Genomic DNA, 13,650 nt, shown 5'->3' on the forward strand with positions numbered 1-13,650 from the left:
TGGGGGAAGATGTGTCTAAACCTCAGGAGTTAGGTGTGAGTAAAAGTAATGAAAAAGCTTGCTATATACTTGACCCTTTAGCTTTTATCTCCCCTTATTGGCTATCCTCTAGGACCTCCTGAGTGGGAGAAGAGGAAATATCTCCACAAGATTACTGCTACTATGCAACAGGGCCAGTATATCTATATATCTATATATATATATATATGCAGGGCGAATTGTGGGACTACTGGAGTGGTGTGTGTGTTTGTATATCAATTTTGACATAAATTGTATTTAGGTAAAATCAAGAGACCACTCTGTAGAATAATGTATGAACATTGCTATGGCAGCCACGGTATTCTATAATAAGTACCTTAATCATTCTTCTCCCTTATCTCTGTACATCCCTTACTGATATAGCAGTAGGGCAGGGTATTATGTCTTCTCAAAAGTCTGTGCATTAGCTTGGAAGGTAAAACTTTGGTTCCTAACAGCAGTTTATTTTGTACTCCTATGTTCAGCATCTTAATAGAAGCCAAGAGATCTAATATATCTTTTTTTTCCTTTTGAAAAGTAAGATAATGTGTTTATTGGGCTACATTATTTGCATTGTTTTACCCCCCCCCCCCCAGGGTTGTTAGATTGTTAAAAATCCCTAATTTAATAGTGGATCCACACTACAAGTCTTGGAATCTACTAAACACTTATCCAAAGTGCCCAGCAAGTGCTGTTTTAATTGACAGCTTAAGTAAACACATACTCTTGAAATACACATACTTAGGCTACTAAAACTAGCAGAGAGACTGTAATGTAGAACATAATGCAAGCATTTTTTTCCAAGGAAGCAGGACCTGCTGCCCCCCAAGTTTAGGGGGCTTCATTGCAACACTTCTCTTATTGTATTCTCACTCTGAGGCTGCTGTGCCTTGGGGAAAAAGCAGTCAGTGACAGACTCTCAAAACATGTTCCTTTTTTCCTCCTGGACACTGCTTTTTGACATCACGAACAGGAGTGCATTTTAAGCATGAAGACACCAGTTCTGTATGAAGCGAACAACTGTATATGAACAGCTCTTCCTTTAAGCAGTAAAGCTGATAGGTAGTGATTAGGCATGTGGTCAAGAAGACCCACTGAAGCGCCCAGACCAGTTTCCCCGTTGTCCAGGAACACTGTCTGGTTAAGTGACTTGCTTAAGCAAGTCAAAAAGTAGGAAGACGTATGATGAGGGAATCAAACCCTGAACCACAAAAGTAGCTTGTTAACAGGTCATAGCCTTAATCGTTTGTATTATATGACAGACAGAAGAAGAAATGTTGGCATCAGTCCCGATGCCTTTCACATAGGAACCCTTTGCTCTGTCATTGATTTAACATCTTGAGCTTCAGGAAGTATTATATGAACAGTCTTCCTTCAAGGTATAGCATATAAGCCATCTGTAGTACATGTCTGTCTTCCAGCTTTTCCCCAGATTTTCACAGCCATCTTTGAACAATTTCCTGGAAGGAATTGTACCCTTAACGTCCTCTTCCAAGAGGTTTGGACTTGGTTAGTTTAACTGTTTTTACTTTAAAACTTGCAAGTACAGTGAATTCAAAGTACCTTTACTGGTTAGCATGTTTTCTAGTTGCTGTTACATCTGGTAGAAGACATCAGAGTTACAAGCTGTCACGTGTTCATAGGTATATACTTGGCTAATGACCAGGGTGGCCTTTATAAGCCTAGACATGCAACCCAAATTTATTCTAATAGTTACTGTGTCTAGAGGTTATTTTAAGGAGTGTTTGTTAATTTGGAAGTGATTTAACTGCTGTCTCTGTCTGTGAGACATTTGTGTCAGACCAGGGGTGAATTTCCAATTTCCCATCCATTGGTTGCACTTGAATACAGTTCGGCAAGGACTTAGCATCACATGGATGAGAAGCCTATTCCAGAGAATGGGGATTTTCTGAGATGCATACTTATCCCTTCAACATGTCCTATTTAAGTTGCAAGCAAAGTTTGTATTCTTAAATCTAGTACTTTTTGCTGTTCCTTTTGCACATATGCAGAATGTCCATCAGAATGAGATCCATGAAAACCTTGTCTGCCAGGCATAAATTACCTCTCAGCTGTCTGTAAGAAACAGAGCATGGAGAGAGAGAGAGCTTTGAGACCATTTGCATAGGACATTATGTTTACACCCTGTATTCTTTTTTGTGAGGAACCTCTGTGGATGCTCCAGTTGTTGCATATGGCTGGTCATGTAAAAACAGAAGGGGGCATTATACTCAGTGATGGGTCTAAAGATGGCTGAGTACAGAGGTAAGATGAATTCCCTGGCTGTAGATGCCATGGCCTTACTTACAAGTTGAGAGAGACAGAATGATTTTCTTACAACCTTAGACACATGTTGATCGAAAGCCAGGTTACTGTCTATCGGAGTCTCCACATCCCTGACAACTGTGTCTAGTTTAGGGGTGTTTTATTAATGAGGTAGCTTATCTGGGTAGCCAGCTTCCCAAAAGGTACTATTATGTATTTCTCTGTGTTGAGTTTTAAGCTGTGGCTTTAGCACCAGTTGTATGTCAGTGTTAGACCTTCTTGTAATATGTTAGTATCACAGGGTGGGTTATGTGATTGCTCATAGCTTGCAGTCATCTGCAGACTTGATAAGCTACAGGTCCTTCACATTGGCCTTGACTTCTGGAAAATAGATGCCAAAGATGAGTGGACCCAGCACAGAGCCCTGGGGGACTACACTAGTGATTAGTCTCTTTCTAGAGGCGGTCACTCCAGTCCAAACTTCTTGGGTCCTGTTTCTGATCCAGCTGGCTATTCAGCTGGTTACATAAGGGTTTGTGCTTAATTCTGTGAGTTTGTTTACATTACCGCATTGGGGGATTGTATCAGGTGCCTTGGCTAGGTTAAGGTGGGCATTATGCACCATTTTGCCCTCCTCCATTGCCTCAGTGACCTTTTGAAAGAAGTCCACCAGTTTCAGATGACCTGCCTTTGACAAAACCAAACTGACTTCGGTCCAGTATCTGAAGGTTTCCTGTGTCATTGTTAATCTTTTTTATGGGAATATTTATGCTTCTGCATTTATAAAGGGCACTACTGACCACCACTGCATAATGGGCAGCAGTGTGCAAAACCTCCAAATTTATACAGGCACTTAAAACTGCACTTTAAGCTTTCTTATGTGTTTCCCAACTCAGACAGACCAGGCCACCGCTTGCTGACAGCAGAGGACCATCCCAGTCCTTTTAATGTAATAAAAAAAAAAGATTGCTAAAGAGTGTAATACTACCATAAAGCAACTTAAAACTACTTGGACAATGCAATTTCAATTATTAGAGACCTTTAGAATCATTTAAAGTGCAAAATCAACAATTAAAGCAAAAATAAAGCAGTTGCACTCTAAAAGAGTTAACTGAAATGCAAAATAATAAAATAAGTCTCTTCTCTGTCAAGTACTCAGCAAGATTAATTCAGGATCCTCTGGGTGTAATAAGGCTGCCTAGCATATGGGAACTCTGGGAAAATTAGAAGACAATTTGTAATAAAGGAGGTTTTCTCAAGAGCAGTACTGGTTTGCTGAGTGGGCACCCAGTGCTACGGATTTATGGAAAACAGTGGGTGTGAAAGTTTTTAATAGTTTATTCAACAGGCAATAGCAATAGGAGATGGGAGCGAGAGACTTTGGCAGTCAGATAACCATAAGGGGCGAAGGCTGGAGACACAGCCTTTTAAAACTGCATTTAGAAAAGGGAGAGAAGGTTGGGGAAGAAGTTTAAGCTGCAAGGGTAGAGCCAGCTGTGGTGTCCATGGATTCTAGGAAAGGGCCTTCTGGGTCTGTAGCCAAGAACTCCCTTCAGATTAGTAAAGGTACTTAACTGCTTTGTTGTGAAAGGCTGTACCTTTGTCAGCCTGGCCTTCATGGCCCTTGATTACCCAACTCTTATGTTAAAGTACCAGGATTGACTTCTGTTTCATTTAAATGAGAAGGCTGAGGAGATGGACGACAGTCGTGTGATGGATAAAGTTCCTGAGTTCTGGAACCTCTCCTCCCAGCTTGAGTAATATTTTGTCAAATATGACTGTGATCCTGTGGTTGCATTGTACTGGGTGACAACAGTGGGGGGGGGGTATTGTTTAGGAGATGCATTTAAAAGGTATCCCTTCACTTACCTTATGCATTACGTTACTTCCTGGTTGTGGGCCAACTATGGCCATTCAATGCATTTTTTTTTCAAAGTTGCATTTGTTTGAAAAAAGTCCCGTTCGCTGTTTTACTTTTATTTCACGGTTCAAAATTTTTAGAATTCTGTAGCTGAATATAGACCCATTATGTTCAAACCTGGACAGCTTTAAATCAGACCCTGTTCTTTTACTACCTCCGTCACTCAGCAGATTGAACATGCATGCCTTTTTAGAAGGGAGTCATTAATGTTGTTCTCTTTTTAAAAACTACTCTTTACAGTGTATATTGAATTTGTGTGTGTGTTATACTTTACTAATTTCATGTAAATTCTAGTAAGTCCATAAAGGCTTGGGATAAAAATGAAACGTTTTGTAATTTACAGTAATAGTTGAATGAAGAGACAGTTTACTGACCTATTAAACTTATTTTTTTCTTCCTCTTTTAGATTAGACAGGCAGTTGCAAGATATAGTGTACAAACTTGTTGAAAAGCTGGAACAGAGTAAGTTTTCCATTTCGCTTTTCTCTTAGTTTCATTAGTATCCTGCATGAATATGTATCTTGTTGAAGTACTGATTGTTGAACTTCATCTCGGTGACCACCATACCATCTGTTTTTAAACTGATATTGTGTGTGGTGTGGGTGTGTACATACATACATTTATTTATATTTATATATATATATATATATATATATATGTGTGTGTATATATATATACATATATATATATATATGTATATGTGTGTGTGTGTGTGTATATATATATATATATATATATACACACACACACACACATATATATATATATATATATATATATATAATGTATGTATGTACACACATACATATATATATATATATATATATATATATATATATATATATATATAAAAAATGTATGTATGTACACATACCTATACGTAACGCAACAATTAATTCTACTGTAAGATAAAATCATAGATGCAACATAATTCTGTTGATGCACGGATACAAGTAACGTGTGTGTGTGTGTGTGTGTGTGTGTGTGTGTGTGTGTGTGTGTGTGTGTATTTTCACTGGAAAAGCATCTTTTGGATGTTAGTGTTTGGGCTTTCTGTTTAAGACAGGAAATGGTTTGTTTAAAAATATCGCAGTACCCTCGATTGTTATGTTTTGTGATTACAAATGATGTGAACTACTCTTAATTCTTTTTACTTTGACCAGTAATATTTTCTATTTTTCTTTCAAGCCTATTTTTTTCTAATTTGCAATTTTTATAATTGTAGTTTTCTTTTTTGTTTAAATTATCTGTTTACCTAAGGGAACTCTGACAGAGCAATAATGAGTAGCACATCTGGCTGGCAGTAACATTCTTACATGCACCCTGATAGAGAGATTTAGTTGGCTACTACTGTATAACTGAGTAACATTACTAATGGGGCTTCATTTAGTTAAGCTAATCAAACACTGCAAAAACACACCATTAAAAAAAATAAATTGCCAATTGGGCAACAAATGTATGAGCTTAGGGAAACCTTTGAAGTTTTGACTCTCATAATATAAATCAGCAACTGGGGAAAGAGGTATCTCCATACTGGGGTCAGCTGCCTGGCATCACATCTCAGCAGACATTAGGATAGGAAACACCCTACAACTCTTTAAATCTAAACTTAAAAAGCACCTCATAAGTTGGCAAAACAGTTGGATTGTCAGATATAAAATAGTATTACTGCACCTTCTACATGGATCATCATTTCAAAAATGCTTTGTCCCCTCTTTTCAACTTTTATAGTACAGTATTGTTTTTTCTGTGCACATTTTGATTCGCGCGACTTGTATTGCCACAGTGACGTGCACTTTTTTCTAATGTGTTAAGACAAAATGCATTCAATTATAAATATGTCAGTTTTATAGACATACATGGGTTATCTGGAGTAAACATGCATATATTGACTCTTGGGACTTGTATTGCCACATTGACACATTCTGTATTTCTTTTGAATGATGGTAATCATGCACGTTTTTGACTCTTAGGATTTGTATTGCCTCAGTAGCATATGCACTATACAGTGATTGTTTAACATAAGACAGCTATGTTTCTTGACTTCTATACTTAGTGTGTTTTGTATTGCCACAGTGGCCTGTGTTATGGCTGAAAAGGTTATGTATGCCAGTCTACCTGGTTAACAAAATTAAAATAAAATTAAATAATATAAGTAAGTGAAATAAAAGTTAAACTGTCTGTTTTTGTTTTGTTAATGAACAGCTAACAATGTATGTAAACTCATTTTGTAGGATTGTAGAAGTACACTCCTTGACCATCATATTTCATTTAGGTAGTCCTGTTATAACAACAGATTAATATAGTGGATCTGATTTTTGTCACACTTCAGCAATTGGAATAGCGAAATGACGTCTACATCTCAGTTTGGCAAACAATTTTTCCTTGGTATTCTGTCACTGCCTGTCAGCTGAATTAGCAGACACCCGATCTTGGTGACTGCATCTGTTTTCTCCATTATTTTCTTGCTTGTGAACAGAGCTTGAAATGATTCTCTGTGACTGTCTTGTAGGATTTCTTTTCTTTTCTTTGCTCTTCACAGCGTTGATTAGAACTGATGCTTTTGTATTTCATTTTGGCTTTTTATAATAAATGGTAGTGTGGAAAGCAAATCTCTGAAACAGATAGATTTTTTTATAATAAGTAGTAGAGCAGAAAACAGCTTTTCCACAGCAGATAGGTACTGAGTGCCTTGTATGCCTAGCATCAGTATGCATTCTTCTCACATTTGAAAACTTCTGTTACAGTGTTTCCAAGATGGAGAGAGTAAAGGTCCAAACACCAGAAGGAAGCTGTCACATTCAAGACTTGCATTCTCTTAAAAAAAAAAAACAAGGCAAAAACAAACAAACAAAAAAATAAAAAGTAAAGACTTGTATTCTGTGGAAGTGGTAGTGTAACCCACACCTCCAGGTTGGGGTCCACAGTATCTCTTCCTTCTTTGTACATGCTGTTTTTGGTGCCTCTGTTTGGAAATTATCTTCTTTTCCTGGTACTTCATACTCCTCTTAGGGGTCATTTAACTTTCCTAATTTTCTTTATTCAAGCAGTTTTTGTTCAGTTAGTGTCATCTTTCATTCAGTCAAGGATTCTTTCCGCACAGCTGTAGGCTTTTTTACCGTTTTTTTGCCCCTACTTTGTGTCTCAGGAGTTAGTCCTGTTCCTTTGATGTAGGACTAATTGAAGTTCTTATTAACTGATTGGTCTTTCTTTGTATACACCTTCCTAAATAGTAATCCGAGCAAGTATTGATCTTTTAGCTACACTTTGAAGCCACTAGGTTGCCTATTACATCTTTACCAGCTCTGATTTAGGTTGTTGATTTGGGCTTAATGTCATCCATCCCTCTGATTTTGGTAGTGGTTCCATTGTTTGCTACTTTTTTGCCAGCTGTCTGTGGCATTCACCTGTTTATATTTCTTAGAGTTCAAATGCAGCATCTGCATTTTCTCCATGTGTGTCAGCCCCCCCCCCCCCCCCCCCCCCGTGCTAAGTAACACATCCGTCTTGGGCCTGGTTGTGGACTAGTCATCTTTTTTTTTTTTTTTTTTTAAGAGTGGAAGTGGGTCTGGTGTAACAAACTCTGATGTTTTTGCTCATCGTGATATTTCGTCAGATGCATATCTATATCCCCGGAGTAGGGTTAACAAATGTATAAAAAAAAATTTTTTTTGGCCCTGCAGCCTATAGATCTTCCTGTGTACCACTGAATGGAGTAATATTTTTAGATGAGAGGGCAGAGCACTCTACTTGATTTGTGAGTTGAACACTTTTGAATACTAATGAAAGGTGGCTTAAGTGTATCTGCTCAAAGGTGTGTATGGCTAAGATTCTTATACTCTGATTGCTTACCTAGTATTGTTCCTATGTTCCTAACTGCAGTTCTGTTACCAGAAATGAGGAACCTGCAGTAGAGTTAAGGAATCTGAGAAGGAGGACAGAAGCTTTCTGTTTTCCCCATTGAAGGACACTTCTTTGGAGGGTGAACAATCCTTATTCACGCCCCCAAATGAAGTTTTCTTTGTTTTCCTACATCTCTGTAAAAAAAAAAGCTGCTTGTGGAACAGTGACTGTCCTGAAAGCTTCAGGAGGCATACAGAATTTCAGAGTAGGCTTTGTGGGTGGTTGCTTCTCCTTTTGATGATCCTTTTCAGGATTTGCTCAGTACTGTGTGGGCATAATTGTTTTGTAGTGCAGATTGCAAGTTTTTGACACCCAGGGAGTTTGCTGTGCTAGAATCCCCCCAACCCAGCTTTATCATTACAGTGGCAGTAGTGAAATATAGCCGTTTTCTACAAACCATGATTATCCATACCTTCATTCAGGAATCGGGAACTCCAAATCTTTGAGAAACATGCTTTTGAATCATCCACTGTGCTTTTGAGGGTATTGAGTTCTCTTGCCCACTTCATTTTCAGGGGCTTGTTGTTAACAAATTGAAATGTTAGGCCAGCTACTGGAACATAGAATAGATAGCCAGACCTGTGCATACTGCTCTGCTTGTCTGCCATTATGTGTGGGTGTGTCCAGAATAACTCCTCAGTGATATAAAGTCATTCTTCTTACTTTGATGAAGGCAAGAAAAATAAGACCAAGAACTCCTGAAAGCCAGAGACTTGGCAGTATGATTATTTAGAATTCTTAGAATTAGTTACAGTTGTAAAATTCAGCTTTATTCCTTCACTGTTACTGCTGTTTGAAGTTTGCAGTTTGGACATTGTTTTTACAAATGCTTTCGTTCTTTCCTCCTCTTTGAATCCAGGGCATTCTGATCATACTGACATCCCTTTCCCAATTACACAAGGTGGGTGTGCACAACATTTTTTTTTTTATGGTAATTTTTCTTGTCCTCCTTCAAGCATGACTCCATGTGAGCATTCTTCAGTGATCTGTCTTGTTTGAAGGCTTAGTGGGATCAAGTTTTCGATCTTCATTTACACTTTTGATATCAGTCAACTCTGTGACAGACTGTTTTGGACTACCTTTCTATGAAGTCATTTTTTTGTGCATCTCTGAAAGTGGTGCTGATTACAGGTCCCTTCAGCTTGTGATGAGTTATTTACTAGAGATTCTCTTCATTTCAGAGAAATGATTCCACAAGATTTCCAATGTCAGGTAAATTAGCTGGAGGTGAGAACAGTCAAACTCTGGTGTCATCTTTTTAGCATCCATTTTTGTAAGGGGTAGTGTGCCCATTTATTCTTAAGTGTATTTTGATCTGACATTTTGCCCAGTCAGACTTTCCCAATAAACAAATGTAAAATAAAATAAATTAAATAAAGGCCCAGGGAGAAAAGTTGCACATTTGTAAATAACAGTATGATACATGTACAACGTACACCCCCCACCCACTACCTCTCTCAGCCCCCTATCAACAGCCTACTCTTAGCAACCTTCGCTACTCATGTTCCCAGCTACCTACCACATAATACTAACTTCTTGTAGCAACAACTGCTAATGGCTGTTATGTACCTCAAAAACAGATTGTATCAATTGTTCACTGATGAATCTCAACTACATTTTAACCATGTTTAGTATATGTCACCATATTTTAAAACTGTACTATGCTCTACAGCTGTTTTACATCTGTTTTCTTCTTGTCTTGTGTCCTTAACTGGACTAATGTCTATATTTAAATGCTATGTTTTTTTTAACTGTATAATGCAAATAATACTTAATGTGGAGCTTTTCTCCCCGGGCCTCCACTGAAAATGGACGTGTGTCCAGTCAGACTCTCCCGGTCAACAAATGTAAATAAAATAAATAATAAATAAAATAAATAATAAATGTTGATTCAGTCTCCGATACAAGCACAACATGAAAAATACATGTTATACATTTTACTAACACAATCATGTAGTCTAGGTAGGAATACAAAGAATAGCAGTATTGTGATTGAAGGTAAAAAAAGCAAGCAAGTTATGTATACATACGCTTAGTAGGGTATACTATTCAAATACAAAATAATAGGTTGTGTTCTTTTAGCTGCATTAAGACAGCTGTTTCCTAACCAAGGTTTGTGCAAGAGCAGGTCCAGGATTCAGATTAGTTGTGATTTGAGAAGTTTTTTTTTTTTTTTTTTTAAGTTGGAAGTGTTAGTAGTAGCTCTGATATTTAAATGGAGGGAATTAGTTTTGGCTATGCAGTTTGAGTAAAATGAAACTCCAGCTGTGTTAATTTGGATATGTTTAAGAAGGATTTGTTAGTGGAACGCAATACCCTGGTATTGGAGTAGTGTATTACTAGATTTTGAAGCACTGGCGTTTTTTCTGGCTGATTTAGTATTCGATGGACGAAGGTGAGTTACTTTATAAGCAAGTAGATGTGGTAGTTTGAACCAAGATAGTTGTTTTAAAGCTAAACAATGATGGGATCTAAAATTTGATTCTGTAGCAGACTTTGCGATTTTTATTATAGCAAGTTTTGAGTTTTGCTTGGTCAGGTTTCTTAATATTTGTGAGAATTTGTGAGACGTATAGTAGCGTAGAGATAAGATGAGTTCTTGCTGTAGTGACCTTTGAAGATTTGTTTAGAAAGTGCCGATTTCTGTACAAGGTTCTTAGTTTTCTGTGAACTTTTTTATTGTCTGTGATAATGTGTATATCAAAGTTCATATTCTGGTCGATGACCACTCCAGGTAATTTTGTTTGGGAAACCGGAGAAATAATTGTATGGTTTGATGATGATATATTGAATGGTGTGTGGGGGTCTTTAGCTGTAGTTGGGTAGAAGAGCATGAGTTTTGTTTTGTTAGGGTTAGTACAAGTTCTGCATTGTTTAGTCAAGATTCCACTGCACTGAATGATTGCTGGGTGATTTTTTTTGAGTTTTTGTAGTGATGGGGTGGCATGAGTCAGGGGAGCATATTGAACTCTGGAGGCAAGCGGGGTGGCAGTATGAAGATTGTTAGTAAAGATAACAAAATGGAGAGGACCCTGCGGTACTCCCAGGGTTACAGGCAGTAGTGAAGAGAGATTTTGTTGCCATTTTACAGCTTGCTGGTGACGAGTTAGACATTGCTGGATCCAAGTAAGTGCAGAATGAGTGGCTAAGTTTAAGTTCCAAGAGTGTAGTTAAGAGTTTAGATTATGAGACAGCATCAAAAGCTTTGGACATATCAAGAAAGATTGAGGAAATAAATTGCCTTCATTGCGACAGTGATTAATAATGTTAGTAAAGTTAATAAGGACAGTGGTGGTACTATGATGAGGACGGAAACCATGCTGAATGTTAGATAGAAGGTTGTTGGTTATTAGATAGTTTAAGAATTGTGAATGGATGCACCGATGCACCTCTCAAATATTTTAGATAATGGTGACAGTATAGCTATTGGCCAGTAATTTGATAATTCTGTCAAGTTTCCACATATCTGTAGAGGGACAATATATGATACTTTCCAAATTTTAGGGACTTGTTCTGAAATAGATCAATTTATTAGCATGGATACTGGATAGATATTGCTTCTGCAGCAAATTTTTAGATATTTTTTTAGATATTTGGCAGGTAGATGGTTGACAGCAAGTGTAGTAGGTTTAAGCCTTTTAAGATATTTAACTATGGTGTTTATTGGGACAGGTTGAAAAGAAAAGTTATTAGGATCAATTGTGGGTACTTTGTGAGTCTGTGTAGGGGAAGAGCAATTATTGTTTGTGAGGGCTATTATGGATTCAGTGAAGTAGCTGTTAAATTGTGAGGCTATGCTATCTTTAATATCAGTGAGTGTTGGGGAGGGAGTAATAGTTTGTCCTGACTGTAAGATTTTTTTGATGGCAGACCAGAATATTTGTGGGTTTCTTTGATTTTTTTTTGATCGGATCCTGCTGTAGTAATTTATTTTGTCCTGTCTAATATGTTTTTTAGATTTATTTTGTAGTTCTTGATATTTTTGTTAGTTGTGGTTTTGTTGTTGAACCATTTCTCCCTGACCTTAACTCTGATTTTTAACAGAGGTCTTGTTTGGTTAGCCAGGGATGTAGCTGGATTTTATCCTTAATGTTCTTGGGGGGTGGGGGGGGGCAAGGTTTTTATGATATTGAGGAAGGTTGAGTTAAAGTATTCAACTGCAGTATCTAAAGGGAGATTTTTGAGTGCTGCCCAGTTGCATTTTTTAAACTAGTTATGAAGTCTTTGGGATTAATTTTTCTTGAATTTTGTGGCAGGTGGTAAGTTTTTGTGGATTTTATCCAGTGTCTGAGAGTATAAGTTGGAGTATGGTCACTGAGGTTGTCTGGAAGACAGCCAGAGTGCAGGGATAAATTTGGTTTGTTTGTAAGGCTCCAGTCCAGGATTGAATGTTTGATGTTTTGTCTACTCTTGTGCAAGTTTGGATTGTTTGTGAGAAACTGTGTAGGTTAATGTGGTCAGTGGGATTTTGAGAGCTCCAGGAGAGCCAATCCCCACATTAAAGTCACCAATTATAATTGTTTCCTGAGGGAGAGATATTGCTATCCAATTTAGGATGTGTTCTAGAGTAGTCATATTGTTTCCAGGTGGGATATAGGCTCCCACTATGTTCAGATGTTTCCTAGGATTAATTGTTAGTTTAGTAAACAGTATTTTGGTGTTAAGGTTTGGGATGGTTAGGTCTAAAGTTTCTAAATTGAGATTGTTTTTGTATAGAAAGACGATGCCACCACCTCTTTTCTGCTGTCTTTCTAGCGTATGTATATTGCATCTGGGGGGGGTATTATTTAATTGCTAGAGATGTCTGGTTTTAGCTAGGTTTCTGTTATAAGGCTGCATCTGGAGTATATAGATCAAGGATGGCATGCTGTTCTTGAATTTTGTTCACGACACTTGTGAGATTTATATTAATTAGTAGTAAGCCAGTACTTTTTCTGGGGACAGTTAATAGTTGAGGCTGGGTTGGGGTGTGAAGATCTAGATGGGTAGGATTGCTTTGGGGGCCAGGGTTGGGGTGAATATCCCTACTAAGTATGAGCTGTGTTGTAATGTGAACTATAAATATTTGGTATAAACTTATTTATTTCTGTGTAACATTAGGATAAGATTATTATGTGAGTAAGGTAGATGGTGCATGGTTTATGTTTCTGGGATTATAGATAGTTGGTGCTATTATTAAATTTGTGTGTTTAATTGTAATGGGTCTGGGAAGGGAGTAGTGTATGTAGATTTTGTGTTAAGTTTTGTATGATAAGAGGTTATGTGACTGTTGTTGTTGTCTTTTGGCTTTTCCCGGTTAGGGGTCGCCAGAGCGGAACTCTGATCCGCTTATGATTAGCAGTAGATTTTCATGAACGTTGAGGTGCCAGCTCAACGTTCAACCTTCAGTGAAGGCACGCCCATTTCGAACGCCCATGTGACTGTAATAGATAGAAGTAGCAGGATTGATGAGTATAAAATTATCCTATTGCTTACTACTCGTATTTCTGATCTAGGTTAACGTAATAATGTTACGGGTGGGTAAGAGTAATTGTTAGTTGCAA

At 37.6% G+C, this 13,650-nt stretch overlaps 1 protein-coding gene across 2 annotated transcripts in view; it reads left to right on the top strand.

Annotated features, from left to right (window-relative positions):
* Positions 1-13,650, top strand: part of PCGF6 (polycomb group ring finger 6) — a 362,217-nt gene that overhangs the window by 101,236 nt on the left and 247,331 nt on the right. For both annotated transcript variants that reach the window (XM_044056567.1, XM_044056568.1), the window contains exon 4: positions 4,611-4,666. In XM_044056567.1, the coding sequence (XP_043912502.1) occupies positions 4,611-4,666 (56 nt within the window). The remainder of the gene's footprint in view (positions 1-4,610; positions 4,667-13,650) is intronic.

This window comes from Protopterus annectens, chromosome 14.part0, assembly GCF_019279795.1.
Source record: "Protopterus annectens isolate FY-2018-M chromosome 14.part0, PAN1.0, whole genome shotgun sequence".
Taxonomy (NCBI): domain Eukaryota; kingdom Metazoa; phylum Chordata; order Ceratodontiformes; family Protopteridae; genus Protopterus; species Protopterus annectens.